This window comes from Hemicordylus capensis, chromosome 1, assembly GCF_027244095.1.
Source record: "Hemicordylus capensis ecotype Gifberg chromosome 1, rHemCap1.1.pri, whole genome shotgun sequence".
Taxonomy (NCBI): Eukaryota; Metazoa; Chordata; class Lepidosauria; order Squamata; family Cordylidae; genus Hemicordylus; species Hemicordylus capensis.
In genome coordinates this window covers 385,332,053-385,352,182 of record NC_069657.1, presented here as the reverse complement: position 1 = coordinate 385,352,182, position 20,130 = coordinate 385,332,053, and the positions used below count along the sequence as shown (strand labels likewise).

The 20,130-nt window shown below is 44.3% G+C and overlaps 1 protein-coding gene across 14 annotated transcripts in view; it reads left to right on the top strand.

The window, feature by feature from the left end:
- Positions 1 to 20,130, top strand: part of RGS7 (regulator of G protein signaling 7) — a 281,681-nt gene that overhangs the window by 142,493 nt on the left and 119,058 nt on the right. For 13 of the 14 annotated variants that reach the window (XM_053300907.1, XM_053300896.1, XM_053300935.1 and 10 more), the window contains one exon: positions 858 to 954. The exons of the other annotated variant lie outside the window; for it this stretch is intronic. In XM_053300907.1, the coding sequence (XP_053156882.1) occupies positions 858 to 954 (97 nt within the window). The remainder of the gene's footprint in view (positions 1 to 857; positions 955 to 20,130) is intronic. 14 annotated transcript variants of the gene reach the window in all.

The following is a 20,130-nucleotide window of genomic DNA, read 5'->3' as shown; positions in this document are numbered from 1 at the left end:
CTCATAGTGGACATTTGGTAGGTAATGTGGTTGCGTCAGTTGTTAACCTAAGGCCATCTAATCATACAGGACTCTTAATTTTTTTCTTGTGAAATAATTAATCAAGACCTTTGTTTTGGATGAAATATATCACAAGAAAAAAATTAAGAGGTCCTGGCATCTTAAGGTCCTTGAATTTTTCTTGCAAGAAAGTCAGTTGTAAACTGCCCAGAGACACAAGTTCTGGGCAATATAGAAATATTTTAAATAAAAAATAATTATAATAATTATTATGGGCCAGTTCAAATGAATACAGTCCCAACGTGTGATCAGGGGCAGGGATGTACTGAGAGCATGCCCACCCTGGTGTAACTGAAAGTCATAGAGGAGGAGAGCTTGCCTTGCATGGACCCTCTTTGCTAAGTAGGGTCCACCCTGGTTTCCATTTGAGTGGGAGACTATATGTGTGAGCCCATAAGGGATGGGGCCGCTCTGGGAAGAGCACCTGCATGCTTGCATGCAGAAGGTTCCAAGTTCGCTCCCTGGCTTCTCCAAGATAGGGCTGAAAGAAACTCCAGCCTGCAACCTTGGAGAAGCCGCTGCCCTTCTGTGTAGAAAATACGGAGCTAGATGGACCAATGGTCTGACTCGGAATAAGGCAGCTTCCTATGTTCCTAATCATGTATGGATGATGTTTTGGAGCATGTGTTTAGGGGGCATTCAGATAAACAGTCCCAACACACGATTGAAGGACATTCCAACAATGCATCAGAACATCCTTCAGTGACATTGGTCTGAGGCCATGTTCATTTGAACTGGCCCTGTGACTCTTTATTTAAAAAATGCAATGCAATAATCTTTTGTTGTTGTTTGCTCAGATGGAGGACGTCATAGCACGTATGCAGGATGAAAAAAATGGGATTCCCATTCGCACAGTCAAGAGCTTTCTTTCCAAGATTCCCAGTGTCTTTTCTGGTAAGATTTAAAGTGCATCTAATATTCTACTCTGTGTGGCTTTGTGGGTATGCCAGGAAATGAGTTGGAACAAGAAGCAAGCAGCTAAGTCAGTAGCTGTATGACTATAATGATAGGTGATACTTATTTGTTTCAACTAATAGGTTGTAATAAATCTTAACATAATTACAAAATGATTACAATATGAATAAAACAAAAACAGAAGCAGCTCTGCTTTCAAATAATTCTAAACCCATGTGTTTAGATCTATAAAATCGGATCTAACTTTAACAGCAGCAAAAGCAAAACGTGATATCTTGAATTGTTATTTACATATGATTGAAAATAGCACTTAGCAATAGCAATAGCACTTACATTTATATACCGCTTTATAGCCGGAGCTCTCTAAGCGGTTTACAATGATTTAGCATATTGCCCCCAACATTCTGGGTACTCATTTTACCGACCTCGGAAGGATGGAAGGCTGAGTCAACCTTGAGCCCCTGGTCAGGATTGAACTTGTAACCTTCTGGTTACAGGGCGGCAGTTTTACCACTGCGCCACCAGGGGCTTCAAAATGTGATTGAAAGGTGTGTTTTTCCGTTCAAGTGAGTTTAAATCTTATATGGCAATCATGGGTCTATTAAAGACACTTTTTAATGCAATTTACAAATGTTCTCATAAAATTGACACCTAAAAAGCTAATCAGAAATGTCCCCAACCTCAGCTTTTCCACAGGTACTGGGGGGAAGTACAGTTCCACAGATACCAGCTCAGTTGGCATGTGGAGCCTTGGTTAAATTTTCATTCCATGCAATGTCCCTGGACCTTGGGAGTCGGGATGAGAACGGAACTTGCAGGGGGTGGCTTGAAGGTGGTGGTGGGGATAGCTTTAATAGTGGCGGAGGGTGCTCTTAGCCCTCCCGCTATGTTTCCTCCACTGATGCTGCCCGTAAAGGCCTCTGAACAGTTCGTGCACATCCATACTTGGGAATGCATGCTCCCCCTTCCTCTGCCCAGAGAAGTCATGAATTCCTCATTCGACTGTGGTTAGAAACAAGCCAAGACCAATCATGATGTCTGAACTTAACGAACTTGGTTTATTCTAACAAAATGCTTGAAATAAAATGATATCTGAACTCAAAGTCTGGAGTGGGTTTCAGAACTTGATTTATTGCAAGCAATTTGGTTACCAAGATTAATCAGTTTGGATGTCAGAACTGATCTGGGTTTGCTTCTTACCACAATTGGAAGCAGTGTGCTTCCAACTCACACGCAAGCAATAGGGGGTGGTGGGAGGTGCATGCTCCTGAGACTTGGAGATGTTGTGCGGCACCAGGATTTAACCATAGTTCCACATGACATTCAAACTGGCTATCTCTGCTTAATAGATATTAAGGTCGTGCACACAACCATTTGCGGGGCAGGGAAGGTGGGAGGTGGGGAGGCAGGGTTGAGTCTACCTTCCCCCCCGACTATCCGTAGGCTTCTCTTCAGTGCACTGTTGTGCACCCGTGTGATCTGCACTGCACCCAGCAGCAGAGATTAGTGGAGGCTGGGAAAATGAGTCCCAGCCTCCAGGAATCCTTTAATGCACCATGTGAGTATTACATTCAAAGGTTTACCCATGAGTCGAGCACTCTAGGGACCCGATTCTGTGTGTGCTCAGACTATGTGCCCTTTAACCCAGATAAAAGCCTGGGTAAACGAATCTGGGTTTGTAGGGGAGGCAGCACTGGGATCTGCCTGTAGTACTGGAGCTTCTCATCCCTACTGGCTCCTGAAGGGAACGAAAGCCCCACAGGAGGGATGCCACACCCTTCTCCAGACTCTACAGGGCCATCCAAGCAACCAGGTAACATGGCATCCTGACACTCCAGAAGGCAGGAAATATGTTCTTGAAGAGACCCTTAACTTGCCTGCAAGGGGCGGTCCCTTCCAGTCTTGTTTCCTGCCTTCGCCCCAGTTGGTCAGACAGCTTTAGCTCTCTATCCTTTTAGGCTACTTTACCTCTTTGCTTATTTGCTCATGTTTCCTTCTTGTTTTTCCTTACTGATTTTCTTCTTTTTCCTTACTGATTTTCCTTACTGATTTTCTGATTTTTCCTTACTGATTGTTTTTCCTTACTGATTTTCTGTCCTTAAGTGTTGCTTTTCTCTCCTGTTTAAAACAAACAACTTTTAATATCTATCTATCTATCTATCTATCTATCTATCTATCTATCTATCTCCCTCTCTCTCTCTCTCCTTGGCTTTGTCTCCTCATTGTTTTCCATATTCACTTCTAAAATTTCAAAATTTTCCTCTTTCTTTGACCATGGCGGGGGAACTCAAGAAACCAACGATGCTGGCTTTTTGGGCCCAGTACACCAAAACCAGACTTTCCCCGCCTTTAGAACAGGAGGCCTCCTTGCTAGGGGCCGCTGTAGGGAGTTCCACTGGTGCTTCTGGGTCCCAGCTGCTCTCCGCAGCAGCGGCCAAGGAGCCAGAGGGAACACAAAGACAGAGGGGTGCAAGGCTCACGGGCCTCTGACCAACAAGAGGAAGAAGCAGAACTGCTCTTTGCCTAGAGCAAAGCAGCACGCCTGCCAGCTGCTGGGGAGCAGAGATCAGCAGCCAGGTGCCATTACTCTTCACTTCCCCAGCACCGCCCATCTTCTTGCTGTCGTGTCGGCATTTGCCAGTACACCAACGCCTCCTCCCCAATGCAACAGGATCCAGGCAGGGGCTCAAGCGAAACAGAGCTGCATGCTCCCCTGTTGGCACTCTAGAAGAGACGGAGGACACCACCATTAGTGGCAGCGCAGAGGACAGCAGAGAGGAATTGACCCTGAGAGAGATGACGAACCCAAACCTGGTGAGCGCCACTGAGACCGGGGGGGGGGGTGTATTCAGCAGGGCCATTTAGAATCCCTACCTCTGGCGGGGTCTAGGAGAACAGAGCTCACCTAGGAGACCCAATATTATCATTTCTTGTTTACACAGGCAGACAGGTGTTATTGACAGGTTTGTTTTATCCAGACATCGAGTCCTCCCCAAGGACCTGGGATGGCTGAATTTTATCATCAATATCTTTGTTGTTATTATTATAGATATCATCGTAGAATATAGGCTGTTCTCAGTAATGTTGCTTTTTGCAATTGGCTGATGGTGATTTCTGTGGCCCCTACAATATTTATTTATTTATTTATTTATTCATTCATTCATTCACATTGTATATCCCGCTCTTCCTCCAAGGAGCCCAGAGCAGTGTACTACATACTTAAGTTTCTCCTCACACCAACCCTGTGAAGTAGGTTAGGCTGAGAGAGAAGTGACTGGCCCAGAGTCACCCAGCAAGTATTATGGTTGAATGGGGATTTGAACTTGGGTCTCCTTGATCCTAGTCCAGCACTCTAACCATTATACCATGCTGTCTGTGGACTGGCAGGAATGGGTGGCTATGGCTGTTAAGAACTATTTTGAGGCTAGCCAGGAAGTCCTTGGGCAGCACAGGCACTGCAAACACCATACGCATTCCTCCCCTTCCTCATCTTCTTCAGAGGAGGCCCCTGTAAAGAGGAAAAAGTCTAAGGGGAAGAAGGCAAAGTCCAAGGGTGAAGGTAACCCCCATCACTCTTCCACTTTGGGGCGGGGGAATCCTCTGACCCTCACCACGCATTGAAGCTTCTCAACCCTGGGTTTTGCCCCATTTTCCCCCAGGAACATTTTATTGTCTGAGGAGGGGGAATTGCCTAATGAACCTCTTAGTACATCTACGCAGAGGCTTTTGTTACCAGAGGAAATGTTACCTGTGCTGACACAGGCTACTGATGCCTTGGGCTTACAGAGTACAAATACCGAGACCCCAAACTGTCCACCTAAGGGGCCGCTAGTCCTTCCTTCCCCAGCTAAGTCATTGTCAAGGGTTACCATGCCAGAGGGGTTTGTTAATACTATTAAGGAAGAGTGGGAAAAATCCTGCAGTGTCTAAGCAGACCTATGCTATGGCTAATAAGTTCTATCATTTTCAAGAGAGCACTATGGACCTTTTACAGGTTCTTCCCACCGACGCTCCCATCATGGCCCTCCTCAAAGCAGTGGTCTCCAGGGATGGAGACTCCACTCTCAAGGAGCCAACCGATAAAAAAGCAGAAGCGGCCATGCACAAAGCACATGAGTCTTCGGCTATGGCAAAGAGAGCAGACTCAGCCGCCTCCATTGTCACTAGAGTTTCTGTTTTGTGGCTCGATGAGTTGGTTAACAACCTCCCTTCAACCCTGTCAGGCTTAGGCAGAAGCTGCTACGTCTCCAGAGGGCAGCCGCCTTTACTTTGGATGCTACACTAGACAGCATTCGTTACTCATCCAAATCAATAGCCTCTAATGTGATTGCTTGACACATTATTTGGCTCCGCCACTGGCAGGTGGACAATTTGGCTAAGACAAATCTGACAGTGGTCCCCTATGATGAGGAAAAGCTTTTCGGGGATGAGGCTCTGAAAGACGTATTAGTGAAGACCAAAGATAAGCATAAAGCTCTCCGCTCCTCCTCCAGGAAGGAGGATAAAGTTTTCAACCGGAGGTTTTCTCAGTCTTCATATTCCTTTTGTCCCTCATTCAGGCACAGGGATTTCCACAGGTCTGGCAAACCCACATGGCATAGGGGGCGTGAGCAGGGCAGGCCGCAGTTCTTCCCACAATGCTCTAGTTTCTCCCCACAAGCCAAACAGCCCAGACAACAGTCCTGACGCCAGCACTCTGCACGTGGGGGTGGGGGGAGTCTCTTGGCATACTGGCATGCCTGGGAGACCTCTACTACATATCATTGGGTGTTATCTATCATAGGAGAGGGTTACAAGATAGAACTCAGAAGAACACCTTGAGACATATTTGTATTGACTCCAGTGTCCAAAACCCCCACAAAGCACAGGGGCGTTCTACTAGCCATGCAGTGTCTATTGGACATAGAAGCCATAGAAACTGTGCCCATGGCATAAAGGGGGAAAGGGGTGTACTCAATAATATTTACTGTCTCAAAGAAGGATGGGTCTCTCAGAGACCCATCAACTTAAAATCAGTCAACGGGTTTGTGATAGATGCTTCCAGATGCAGACTCTGAGATCCATCACAGAGGCATTGCAAGAGGGAGACTTTCTGATCTCCATAGACTTAAAGGAAGCATATCTGCATATCCTGGTACATGTAATGAGCAGAAGCTACCAATGCTTTTGTTATCAGGGACAACACTTCCAATACAGAGCCTTACCATTCGGCCTGTCATCAGCACCAAGAGTGTTTACAAAGGTTCTGGCCCCCATTATAGCATTCCTTCATCTTCAGGTTGTGACCATTTATTGTTTCCTGGACGATCTGTTGATCAGAGCTCAATCAGAGAGGGAAGCCCTAAAAGTATCTTGGCTCACACTGGAATGTTTTCTGATAAACATGGGGAAAGGTCACTTCATTCCAACACAACAACAGCAGCACCTGGGTATAACATAGATACAGTGAAGTCAAGGTTGTTTCTTCCACCGGACAGACTACGGAACATAATTTCTCTTTCCAGCAATTTGAAAAGATGCAGATCAGGGCCCATTTTGATCCTGGAGAGGCTGTTGGAGATAATGGTCTCCTCAATGGACTCTGTGGATTGGGCCAGGATACATCTACTCCCTCTACAATGGGCACTTCTACCTTTTCAGGACTATAGGAACATAAAAAGCTGCCATATACTGAGTCAGACCATAGGTTCATCTAGCTTAGTATTGTCTACACAAACTGGCAGTGGCTTCTCCAAGGTTGATGGCAGGAACCTCTCACAGTCCTATCTTGAAGATGCCAGGGATGGAACTTGGAACCTTCTGTGCTTCCCAGAGCGACTCCATCCCCTGAGGGGAATATCTTACAGTGCTCACACTTCAAGTCTCCCATTCATATGCAACCAGGGCAGACCCTGCTTAGCAAAGGGGACAAGTCATGCCACAAGACCAGCTCTCCTATTCTTACCAGATTGCCTGCAAGTCTCAACAGCACTTACGGCTGTCGAGGTCGCTACTTCACTCCCTTCACCGGTGGACAATCCCAGAAAACCTGTCCAAGGGGAAGTCGTTTGCCAAACCTCACCGAATCCTGATCACCATGGATGCAAGCCTCTCCAGCTGGGGAGCTCATTGTCTACATCTTAATGCCCAGGGAAGATGGTCATCAGTGGAAGCAAGGCACAGTATAAACTGGCTAGAGCTTTGGGCGATTCAGCTAGCCTTGTTGGAGTTTTCACCAGTCCTGAGGGGGGCACATGTACCCATTCAAATGGACAACACATCCATGCAGGCTCACATCAACAGGCAAGGGGGGACGAGATGGAAATCCCTTCAGTGGAGTGTCAAGTGTACAGGCAGACTGGCTGAGCTGCAGAGATATTGATCCTTCGGAATGGAGCCTACAACAACAGGTGTTCAACTGGGTGACCCAGCAGCTGGGACATCCTTAGATTGACGTGTTCACATCACCAGAGAACACAAAGCTGCCCAGGTTTGTGTTGTGATTCCCCTCTTAGGGAGCAGAAGCAGTGGGTACATTCGTAATGCGGTGGCCTCCATTGCTTCTATATGCATTTCCTCCTGTTCCACTCCTAGCAAGGTGCCTGCATCATCTCTGTTACTCTCAAGCCTTGATTATTCTCATAGCTCCATTTTGGCCATGCAGGCCATGGTTTTCAGAGATAGTGAACATGGTGGTGGAGGGGCCCATACACCTGCCAGTCCAGATGGATTGTTGTCGCAGGGCCCAGTCTACCACCCAGACATGGTCTGGCTAAGGTTGACTGCTTGGAAGCTGAAAGGGACTTGTTGACTTCCAGGGGCCTCTCTTTGGCAGTGGTGGAATCCATTTTGGCATCTTGTAGATCCTTGACAAATAGGATCTATCAGACTACTTGGAGAAGTTTTCTGAGTTGGGTGGCAAGGTTTACAGGTTGCAAGGTGTACTTTGGGGGATCTTCTGGACTCCTTGCAGGATGGCCTGTCTCTGGAGTTGAAAGCGGCAACATTGAAAAGATAGGCGCCTTGTCTCACACCTATGCTTTTTCCAGAGGGGGCCGCTGCTGATCCATTTCATCTGCTCCTTCAGAAGTTCATTAGGGGGACATCTCTGTTGTCCCCACCAGTATGTCATAGGTTTCCCTGCTGGGACTTACATACTGTGTTAAATAACAACAACAACAATTTATATATCGCTTTTTAACAAAAGTGTTCAAAGCGGTTTTCATAGACAAATAATTAAATAAATAAGATGGTGCATTAAGTGAATTACATCAGGTCCTGTTTGAACCTCTACACAAGACTATGAAGGTGGCATTTCTGCTGGCTATTACTTTGGCCAGACAGATCTCTGAACTTCATGAACTGTCAGTGAAGGACGGGTTATGTATTTTTTCAAAGGATGAGTACATTTGATTCTGGATCCTTCATTTACTCCAGAAGTCAGTTCAGTTTTTCACAGATCTCAGGATATTTATTTGCTGTCTTTTTGTCCTAAGCCTCAACAGAGGTTGGAGAAGGAGTGGCATAAGCTAGACATCCACAGGGCCCTGTGGGTGTATATTGATAGGTCTGAGGACATTAGACAGTCGGACTTTTTGTTCCTGTGCTTTCAGGGCTGGCGGTTGGGGCAGCCGGCCTTGGCGGCTATGATAGGCCACTTGGTTAGGTCATATATCACTTTGGCATATGAACTGCAGCACTTAACTCATCTGGCAGGGATTACAGCTCATTTTACTAGATGTGCTTCTACTTCTGCTGCCTTTTTTCCTGCTGCTTTGCTGGAGGAGGTTTGCAAGGCGGCTACATTGAAGGTTCCGTCTACTTTCTCACATCATTATAAATTGGATGTGCACGCTTCCTCTAGGGTGGTGTTTGGTAGACAGGTTTTGCACAAAGTCCTGCCAGGGCAGTAGATGCTGGTCCGGGCTTGTTTTCTCCTGAGGGTGTGAGCTGTGGTATTACCCATGATGAGTGATCTCCTACACCAGCAGAGAAAGCAACACTGGCACTCACCATGAAGGTTTCTTCTTGCTGGTGTTACGGAGGTCACTCATGTCCACCTGGGGTTTTGGGGCCCAAACCTGTTGCCTGGAATTGACTGGAGGGAGGGGGAGGGTTTTCATTCCTTCATCCTCTCTGATTGTTTACATTGTCATTTTTTATGCATTCATGTGCATAGGTTTGTCTATGTTGTCAGCACTGTTTTCTGAAGTTTTTTTCATCTCTGTGTGTGGAATGAGTTTTGTTCCGGGCAGCAGTATCAAGGCAATGTGTGCACATGCTTTCAGAGTGGAGCGTTCCTGCTTCATCCTGAGCAAGATCTAAAATTAACTAAGTGGACCTCAACAAATTTGTGAGCGTATGCAAGTGTGCACACCTTAGAGGGAACACTGGTTGTCAGTTGTTACTGTTTCCTTGCATTTGCTGTTGGGTCTACTTCTGTTTTTATGGTGTGTGCGGACTCTGGCTTTTCAATGGACTGGAATGGACCTCCCCTTGCAGGCTAGTTAAGGGTCATTTCAAGAACATATTGCCTGCCTTCTGGAGCAAGTGGGCAGAATAACCCATGATGAGTGACCTCCATAACACCAGCAAGAAGAAACCTTCACGGTGAGTACCAATGTTCCTTTCAAAGAGGAAAAATAATTCAGATTTAGACCAAAGGATGAGACTAAAGAATGCACTTTAGTCAACCAGGAATTACAGATTAGGAAGGCTTGCAGAGTTATTCCCAAACTTAATTTGAACAAGTGAATGCTCGTATAATTTATTACATTTAAAACAACAATTTTATTTATTTACTTTATTTATTTTGCATTTATATACCACTTTTCAGGCAAACCTCCCAAAGTGACTTACAAAACACTTAAATAAAGCACAATAAATCAAGCCACCCATTTCGCACAGTTAAATAAACAGAATATTCTAGGATGAATGGCTATACAGTTCACTTCTAACCAGCGTAGGAAAAATTGATCTAGTAATGGACAAAGTGGATTTTAGGAACATCTTTAGGTCAGATGTTTTAACATACTCCCAAAGTTCAGTGTCATAAAAAATCTGTGACAAAACCTTAGCCTCAAGCTGTAAGAACTATCACTATTTTATCTCCACATTCATTTTTCCAAAGCCTTAGTAACATCTGTACAGTTGACTGGCCTAATTTCATCCTGGATCAAGGAAGCTTGATCCTCACTAAGGACAGAGGCAGGGTTGCGCTCTCAAGTATCCCCCAGTTCTACACAGTTTCTGTAAATGTAAATGTGTTCCTGCCTTGCCATGTTCTGGCCAATGAGTACCAAATAGTTGACAGGTATTGGATACTTCTAAATTGATAAAATTAAATACAAAGAACAAAGGTCAAAAATCGGTCAAAAATAAGATGTTTAAATCTGCTACCAACCTAGTTCTGGCAAAAATACCAAATACAGCTTTCTTACAATGGCACTATTTCTACCAAAGTGATAATATCCTTCTATAAAGAAGGATATTAGAAAATGCACTTACTTACCCATCCTTGAGAAAAATGTCTCACTACATTGCATTTCCAAATGGTGGTAGACCACCACACCAATGCTGCCCTCATGCAACAAAGAAAGATGCACACGTGCAAGAAGGTCATGTCACTGAGCAGATGCTCAACATTGAACCATCTCATTGTCTAGGTCTGCTTGTGCTCATGTTGTGCTTGCACAACTAGGATAGTGGATAGATTGGCATCATTCCCTGTAGCATATACAGACTGAGGAAGAGATTTCGCAGGAGGAAGTGTGCCCATTTCTGCAAGCACACCCTGTTGCATGCAACACTAGCCTGGAATCTAAGCTCCTAGCTTAATGGAACCAGCTAGTGCAACATTCTTGCACTAATGAAACATGTTTGCACTAGTGCAGCATTAGTCTGTGACCTCAGCATTCTTAAAGGAACACACAAGGTGAGCATTTTTGCATTTGTAGACAAAGTAGAGGATGTGATGTATTATATGTTTCATTGCCCTCTTTGCAAAGAGCCCAAAGAGAAATTTATCCATAATCTCATAATTAAATCACCAGGCTTTTCAGAGGCCCAGAAATTGTATGATCTCCCGTAAACATCTATGTGCCTGTAACAGGCAGAGCTGCTGTGATTGCTAAAGCTGCTGAGAGTTTAAGAAGTAAGATGATACAAGAGATTGCTGTTCCTTGTTTGGGAGACACTTTTGTATCATTCTGGTACTATTAAATGTGTCTTATCTCTGCATAGAACTCTTTGCCCCTCAAGGGTACTGCTGTGACCTTTGGTTGATGCGATCAAGTCTTTGACTGAGTGATTGACTAAATAATGTTAAACATATTAAGCTATCTGTGCTTTGAGCTTGGTTGTTCTTCAATTATTGTGCCTTTAAACCCCCTCAATACTAAATGTCTGGCTACAGGCTTGCCCCTGTGACTGTCTCCCCAGGCCTGTCTTAATGCAGAGTCATGTTGATGTTATAAACCCCTGCTTACTTGGCAAAGAGGCACCTTTTAACATGGTGATTCTCTTTATTTAGCAGGGGGAGAGTAACTAGCCCTATCCACCCCCAGCACAGTACTTCCAGTGACTGTTGCTGGTGCTATCTGATGTTTCTTTATAGATTGTGAGCCCTTTGGGGACAGGGATCCATCTTATCTTATTTATTTATTATTTCTCTATGTAAACCACCCTGAGCCATTTTTGGATGGGTGGTATAGAAATCAATCAATCAATCAATCAATCAATCAAATAAATAAATAAATAAATAATATGGTAATATCATATACTGGGCACCAAGTAATCCCATCCTCAATTTAAAACAACGGATGGTCAAATTCCCTTGCTATTAAATAAATATAATCCAGCCATCCTTGCCTGCTTCTCTGCCTATTTTCAGAGCTCCCTGCCAAGCTCCGCCCCCCCCACCTTTGGTGAATAAAAACAAACAAACTTTCCCCATAGACCTCTGTGGGGATTTCCATCGGGGGGGAAATCAGATCAGGGATCAGACCGGGTCTGACTCTGATATTCTGAAGAGTCCAACAGATCCAATTCTTACCCCTGGGATTCTGGATCGGATCAGCTCAGATCCATCTTTTGCAATTGTGCATAGCCCTATTGAACAGTAGTTCCCTTGCACCAGGCTCTGCAGCCCACCCTCAAGGTAGGACCATACAGGTAAAGTGTGCCATCAAGTCGATTTCGACTCCTGGTGCCCACAGAGCCCTATGGTTTTCTTTGGTAGACTACAGGAGTGGTTTACCATTGCCTCCTCCCATTCAGTATGAGATGTTGCCTTTCAGCATCTTCCTATATTGGTGCTGCCCAATGAGATTTGAACCAGCAACCTTCTGCTTGCTAGTCAAGCATTTTCCTGCTGCACCACAAGCTTCATTCCAGCTCAGTAGTTCAAAACCATACCATGGCTGATAGTATTGAGAACTACCAAGAGCCCCAGCAGAGCCAACAGGGTCACACTTCTCCTACTTAGTTCCTGGTGCTTGGGTGACCTTGGAAGACTGAGTGTTAATACCAAAACTGGAACTTACTTTGGAAAGGCTCAAGATAATCAGATTTATCCAATAAAGCCTGGTGTTGGATGCCATTACCCACTTGAACAGCTTGCCCAAGAATGGCAAATTCAAGACCAGAATGGCAAATTCAAGACCATTTATCACCTCATCTAGTCAATTCCACTCTGGCTGCCTCAAGCAGCCAGGAAGTGCAAGAGTTGAGAGGGCTTGTGTTCACCCTCAAACTTCCAAGCAACTGTTTACATCCTCAACTGAAAAATACATCCATCAAAACAGGAAAAGCCAGTGCCAAGGGCACATCCATAGAACCTATTTTCAGAATGGAGTCCAAGCTGGAATGGATACAAATGACTTTGTCAGTGGTGTATTCTTCAAACTGATCACAACAGATCAAGAACTCCTCAACTCCTCCTTGAAGCCCAAGATGAAACAATCTCTTTAGCACTTGGAATAGCCATACTGGACAACACTGCACTGAACCAATATGCTGGTGGTAGAGATGTGCATTTTCTTCACTGCAATCACCACGACAGAGTAGGCCTTATAGTAGGATGTTGCTTGTGTGTAGCACAAGCTTCTTTCACCATGCATCTTTCTCCTCTGTCACTCTCAGCTGTCTCCTCCATTATTTCAGTGCCTCTGACTTCTCAGAAACCAGGGAGCATGAGCTCTGACAGACTGGTGAGGGTGTCTAGGGGTGATAGTGTCAATAGCTAGGCCAGTTCCCCATTCCAGATATTGACCAGAGACTTGACAGGACCACCAGCCAGGCAGCAGGAAAATCCCACAGAGCTTTCAGGAATCCAGCTGGATCCATTGCACTACACTGTTCTGATAGGCTCACCATTACTTAGGAACCCCAATTAATTTAAATCATACTCCCTCACCCATTGATCACTATCATCCTGATCATAAAACACCAAATCAAGAATGTGCCCCTGAATCTGAATTGGCCCTGATATTAATTGAGGTAAAGGTAATAGTGTGCCATCAAGTCGATTTCAACTCTTGGTGCCCACAGAGCCCTGTGGTTTTCTTTGGTAGAATACAGGAGGGGTTTACCATTGCCTTCTCCTACACAGTATGAGATGATGCCTTTCAGCATCTTCCTATATTGCTGCTGCCCAATATAGGTGCAGTGGGAATTTGAACTGGCAATCTTCTGTTTGTTAGTCCAGCATTTCCCCACTGTGCCACTTAAAGTGAGACAGGCCCATTATTATCTTGGAGACCATTAAATCCTGAGTCATTGCAGATGAGGAGGCCTCATTGTGGGTATTGAAATATCCAGAACAACCAATCTGTGGGAAGCCAATACCACTGTCAAGGCTATTTCTGCCCACTCTACCAGGCAGGCTTTTGGGTTGTGAAGCAATGTTACACCTACATTGTATCCCAATCCTGTCTCAGTGACTCATCACCAGGTACACACTCATAATTAGATGCCTTCTGGACAAGACTGAAGGGAACAGAATCATATTAGATCACTGTGACCCCACGCACCAGATCTCACCTGTTGCTGCACCTGGAAAGCTGGAAGATAGAACTGGGATAGAAGACTGACTCCATCCCCCTTGTCAGGGCTGGCCCTGCTATGAAGAAGGGTGAAATGGGTCATTTTTAGGCAGTGAACCTGGGGGCATTTGCTTACTTAATTTGCTTGTGAGCGAACTCACTTAGTATGTTGTATGTATATACATGTGTATTGGAGAAAGCCATATGGAAATCTGTAATTGCACATTTGCTCCCCTAAGCAGATATAGAGGATTTAATAGAAGATGAAGAAACAGGAGAAATCTGAAAGAAGGAAGGGCATGTTATTTTAATAGAAGAAAAGGTCATTGGTGTGGAGGAAAGAGATGCCATTTGGTGGTGACTTCAGGCAGCAACATGTCTTGGGCAGACACTGGCCCTTGTTCAGCCAGTTCTCCATCATGCATGCCAGGGCTGTGTGTGTATATATAGATGGATTAAATCGCACTGCTATGCACTAATGAGACATCCAACATAGACTGAAAGATCTGTAACAAGATCTGTAACCATCATCACTGCCTAGAAAATGTAGACCTATCCCTGTGTAGGGTCTAGATCGTAGATTCTCTCTCCTAACATAACAGGGAATCTGTGCAGGTCATGATCCTGATGCCTCACCTACCTCCCATATTTGCAGGATTTTTGTCTGGCAATAGTGTGAACCATTCCAGAGGTACAGAGTATTCCTTGCCCCAGCTTTGGATCTTCCCTGTATGTTTGCTAAAAAATTAGTGTACAGGCTGACAACCAAAAATGTACCCGTGATGATATTATTGTGTTCATTATTGCTACTGACAGGAAAGTTGCCATTTAATATCTTAATCCTCTGAAACAATCAGCAGAGATAACCACACTGAAGAGCTTAGGTGTGTTCTTGTCGGATGCTGATTAGAATATCAGTAATAACAAGAGGCACTCGATTGACATGGTACAGGATTTATTTCCAAGGCTGTGATTGCAGACAAAATGGTTTGAACTAATGATAAGTGAAGGAAACCTATATTAATCACATCAATGATGCAGAATAGTGCATGATCATGTATATTTTTAATAACCGAGAAAAGCAATGAAAACTGTTCCAGTGCTGTTTGAAAGTGGATTGAAGCAGGCAATAGCCATTATATTTTATGATGGGTTTTCTGGGGTTAATAATACTGTTAATTTGAATAAAGGTTTCATGGTTCTGCATGATGCTGAAGAATTCAGTAACACGGGTGGGGGAAGCTACTAGTCTGCCAAAGTAATCTGCATTAATTGAAGCTGTGTGTATGTGTGTGTGTGTGTGTGTATGATCCTATTTTGTTAAACAAAATTATTCACTCTAGTTTAATTTAACCCCAGTCTTTTACAGAGTTAAAATTTACTGGATATTCTTATAGATTAGATGGAGGTTAATGACATTAATGGGGCTTTTCTTTTTTGTTTCAGCTGAATGTCCTAAAGACTGGAGAGTCTAAATTTGAATTAAATCATTTAAACACATTCAGTATGGATTCATTGATCTATAATGAACTCACACATCTTTAATTAATGCAAATTCATTCTCTGCTCCCATGCCTACAGAGTTATGGATGTCCTTTCTCAGAATTACATGGTGAAAAATATTGCTGGTTTTCAAAAGGCAGACTCACACACTGGGGCTTTTACAATCTCCCTTTCCTTCCTCAACCCTTTGTGCCCCCGACCCTGCCCCCTAGTCTGCTCTTGAATGTTGGGAGAGACCTGAATGTGATGTGGCATGGAGGGCGCAGCCCAGCCAAAATTGGTGACACCTCCATCCACTAGGGATATGCACACAACTGGTTTGCCTGCTTCAGTTTGAGTCTGAACCAGACACGAACTGGACCGGACATGTTTAGTTTTGGCGCCCCTGAACTTGGGGCCCAGTTAGGTTTGAATTTGAACCAGTTCAGGCTCAGTTTGGGGGTGCCAGAAACATTAAAATTAGTTGTTGTTTTTTGATTGGACTCACCGCTGCCCCTGGGTTCAGCAGCCCCTGGGGGTGCTGCTGCGGTAGCAGGGGTGTGTATCTCCGGTGGCTTCCCCTCCTCCCATTGGCCTTTCCCCAGTCTCCTATGGGCTGTTTCAGCCCTCTGTGAGTGCGCAGCAGCAAAACATGGCCACCATGTACTCACAGAGGGCCGGAGCAGCTCAAAATGGCCCATAGGAAACTGGGGGAAACCAGTGAGCGGGGGAGGGGAAGCTGATGGAGACCCCCTGCATGGCTGCTGCAACACTCCCCAGGGTCACCGAATCTGGTGGTGGTAGTGGTGGTGAGTACAACTTTTTTAAAAAACAACAACACCTAATTCTAATGTGTCCGGCACCCCTGAACTGGGCCCAGTTCGGTTCGATTAGAGGTTGAGCCCTTGAACCGACCTGGTTCAAGCTCAAGCTGGTTCAATCTCAAACTGGCTCAAGCTCAAGCTAGTTGTGCTTTGTTTCAGTCCTATAATAAAGAACGACTAAATAATTATAACATATATAGATTATTCATTATAGATCGTTCACTGAGCAAAGTGAGGCATTTGATTCACCTCAGCCATTCAGCATTCAGTTTGTAAGTTAATTTGTTCATCAGTTTGTTTGTAAAGCCATTAAGAGACAGAGATACTAGAATTGTTCACAATGTACATTTCAAGGTCAAATACCACCTTAAGTCCTCATTCGTCTTCAAAGGTGTGATAAAAATGCAAAATACAGCACAATGCAATATCAGCCTTAAACTGTCACACTGGAATGAAAGTTGGTGTGCATTTTCAGGACAATGTTCTGCATTTTAGGCATGCACCTCAGCTGAAACTTAGCATGAAGCATATTTCTGGCAATGATCTCTCAAAAAATTCATCAGCATGCTTGTACTTGCAATCTGGGCTTGTAGTATAGTTCGAACATCGCTGTAGAATAACTGAAAACATTCTGGTAGATGACGGCCTTTTTTGTGGCTTAATGTGTGATACCTGTTCCAAATTTTCATCATACCAATATCACTTTTTCAAAGTGAGGATGTATATATTGTAGATATATGGATATGTTATTGAAATATGCTTCTGTTCACCATGTCCCATCTTTTTGCTAAGCTGAATATGATTTATTTATTTTTGTATCTGAGTGGAATGGTAAAGGTGAAGGGTGACAGGTCTGATGCTGAATGTCTGAGTTTATAAGTGAATTAGGTGACATTTCAGATGTCCAGTGGTTTGAAATGTCAGCATAATTCAGTAGTTGGTGACAGGTTCAGATCCTGGTTGAGCCTCTGGTTTCTTATACACTAGAATCTTAAGCTCTAACCTTCATGTGCTGCTTCCTGGTAAAAACAGATGTCAGGAAATCTGTACTGACATGTTAGAATGCTGTTTACAGTAATACTTATGGAAAGCATATGTTGCATGATTTCCCCTCAAGTGCTATGTAATTTATATCTTGTAAGGACAAACAACATTCATTCATGCGGATCCATGATCTCCATTCAATGGCCATTCAAGGGCATTCTCTCTTTACGTTTTGTTTGGTCTGGTTAAAGTTCACTGCTGAGATCTTTGTTCTTTTTTTTTTTTTTTTTACTAACAAAGTGTTTGTCAGTGATTCCCTTCTCTTGGATTATATTTTGACATCAGAGCAAAAACATTGTTTGCAAAAAAAAAAAAAAAGGTACACTTTGGTGCCTCACAAGCTCAGATTATTGCGAGAACTTACTGAGACGACTCTGAAATTCAACAAAGAAAAATATAAAGTTGCAATTCCACAAAGACAAATATAAAATCTTGCATTTAGATAAATAAAATAAAATAAAATGCACACGTATAGAATGGGGGAGAACTGGCAGTAGTACTCGAGAAAAGGGTCTAGGGGTCGTAGTGGATCACAGGTTGAACTTAAGCCAGCCATGTGATGCAGCTGCTAAGAAAACTAAAACAACTTTAGCCTGCAGAGTCCGCATTTGCATGTAATGCAAAAACATGGGTCCATTAGACCCGTGGTTCTGTGCCCCCTCCCCGGCTCTCCCATCCAAATTTGAACGTTCAGAAGAGCTGCCTCACTGCAGTCAGTGAGACTTGAGGGCTTCCTTCTTGACAGCCAATCAGGTCAGAGTTGATCGAGGCACTTCCTCCCTCAATGCCAGGGCCAGGGTCAGCAGCCTGCAGTCCCAAATTCAGCTGTACTGCTTGGAACCTTCAGTTGAAGCGACAAAACTGTATTCAAACTGGGGGTTCAGAATGGAGTCCCAATCCTGTACCCTCAAGTTTTGTCACCGCACCCAACTGCGGTTTCCTGCATTCGGATGTAACGTCCGTGGAACCGCAAGCCTATTCAATCGCTGTTCCACATTACATGCAAATGTGGCCTACGTGTCCAGATCACAAGAAGAAATAGTTCAACTCCACTCTGTGCTGGTCAGGCCTCATTTGGAATACTGTGTCCAGTAATGGATGCCATATTTTAGGAAGGGCATTGATGAATGGGAATGTCCTCAGAGGAGGGCATTAGACAGTGGCGGGCCTCTAAACTGATTCTCTAAGGAACAGTTGGAGCTGGGTATGTTTAGCCTGGAAAAGAGTAAACTAAGAGGAGATATGGTAGCCATCCTTAAATATCTAAAGGCTTGTCACAGAGAAGAAGGAGCGGACTTGTTCCTTGTTGCTCCTGAGGGCAGGACTGGAACCAAGGGCTTAAATCACAAGCAAGCAGATGACATTAAGAAGAACTTATTAACTGTCAGAGCTGTTGAGCAATGGAACAGTCTAGTGCAGTGGTGGGATCTTTCATAACTGCCATCGGTCAGGGATGCTGTAGCAGCTTCTTGAACTGAGCAGAGGGGCTGGTCTAGAAGACTTCCCATGTCCCTTCCAGCTCTAAAATTCTGTGGTCCTGTAATGTATGCAGAGTGTTTAGAATGCTCAAAAAGAAGGTGCTCTATAAAAAGCATCTTCTATATATATAATTCTCTAAGGCATACCTGTGGCTAATCCCGTGTGTGGCAGCTCTCGTAAGAGTTCTCAAGCAGAAGCACCATGGTGATTGGGCAGTGGAGATTCCATATGCAGATAGGGAGGAGGATCCTGTGATGTTTAAGGTCAGTTGGAATGCAACTGTTGCTGGTCAGAAGATGTTCTTGATTGTAGAGGAGAGGAATATTTATATTTACATTTATATTCAGGGGTCTGTGAAGAGAGGGGTCATGAGGGAGAAAAGAGCACCTTCAGGAGAAGAAGGCTGCCATTGTGTGAATTAGATGAGGAAACAAGATGAACAATATATGTTAACTCAGGAAGGGAGGGAAGAAAGACAGAGGGGAAGAGTGAGGGGAGGAGAGAGAAAGAGAGAGAGAGAAAGAAGGGCAAGGGACGGGCCCGAGCCTGTCAGTGGCCTGAGGAGAATGAGCAGATGTTTGGTGGGGGGGTCAGTGAGGAAGGGCCTAGTCAACTGCTGCTGCTACTCCTGTGGGCAGGAGCAGGAGCAGGGCTCAGGTGAGGGTGGGGAGGTCTCTGGAATTAGGGGGCTACGGCTTGGCCAATTGGTGCCGGCAACACTGCAGCCGCTACCAAGAGGGATGAGGGGGATGGAGCAACGGGATGGAGGAGGAAGAGGAGGAGTGCAGCTCAGGTGAGGGTGCAGAGAACCCTGAGGTGAGGGGGCTGTGGTGGGGGGTGAGGGGAGCAATCAAGTACTAGTGTGCAGATGCTCTGCACAGGTTAAGCTAGTTATTAGTATTACATTAATATTAATATATTATTATATAATACATGATTAATATTACAGTTTAAAACTTTTTTATATTTAGTGCATATGCATATTGTTGTGTGCTATATAAACATTTGATGATAAATATAATAAACAGTAATATATACTAGCCAGGAACCAAAGCAATGGTATTGGTTAATAAGAGGCTTCCAAAAACAACTGAGATCCAGCCATAACCACCTTATCAACCAGGTCCTTGTATCTTTGGGAGAATACTGTACTGCATACAACTACAGAGCCACCTAGTGGTTAAATAGCGATACCACATCTAAATGTGCTGGATCTCAAACACTAATTGCATAAAAGCCAATCCAGAAAAGACACAGGAAATATTGGATTGAATCTCCCATTTTCTTTCTTTTTTCTTTTTGCC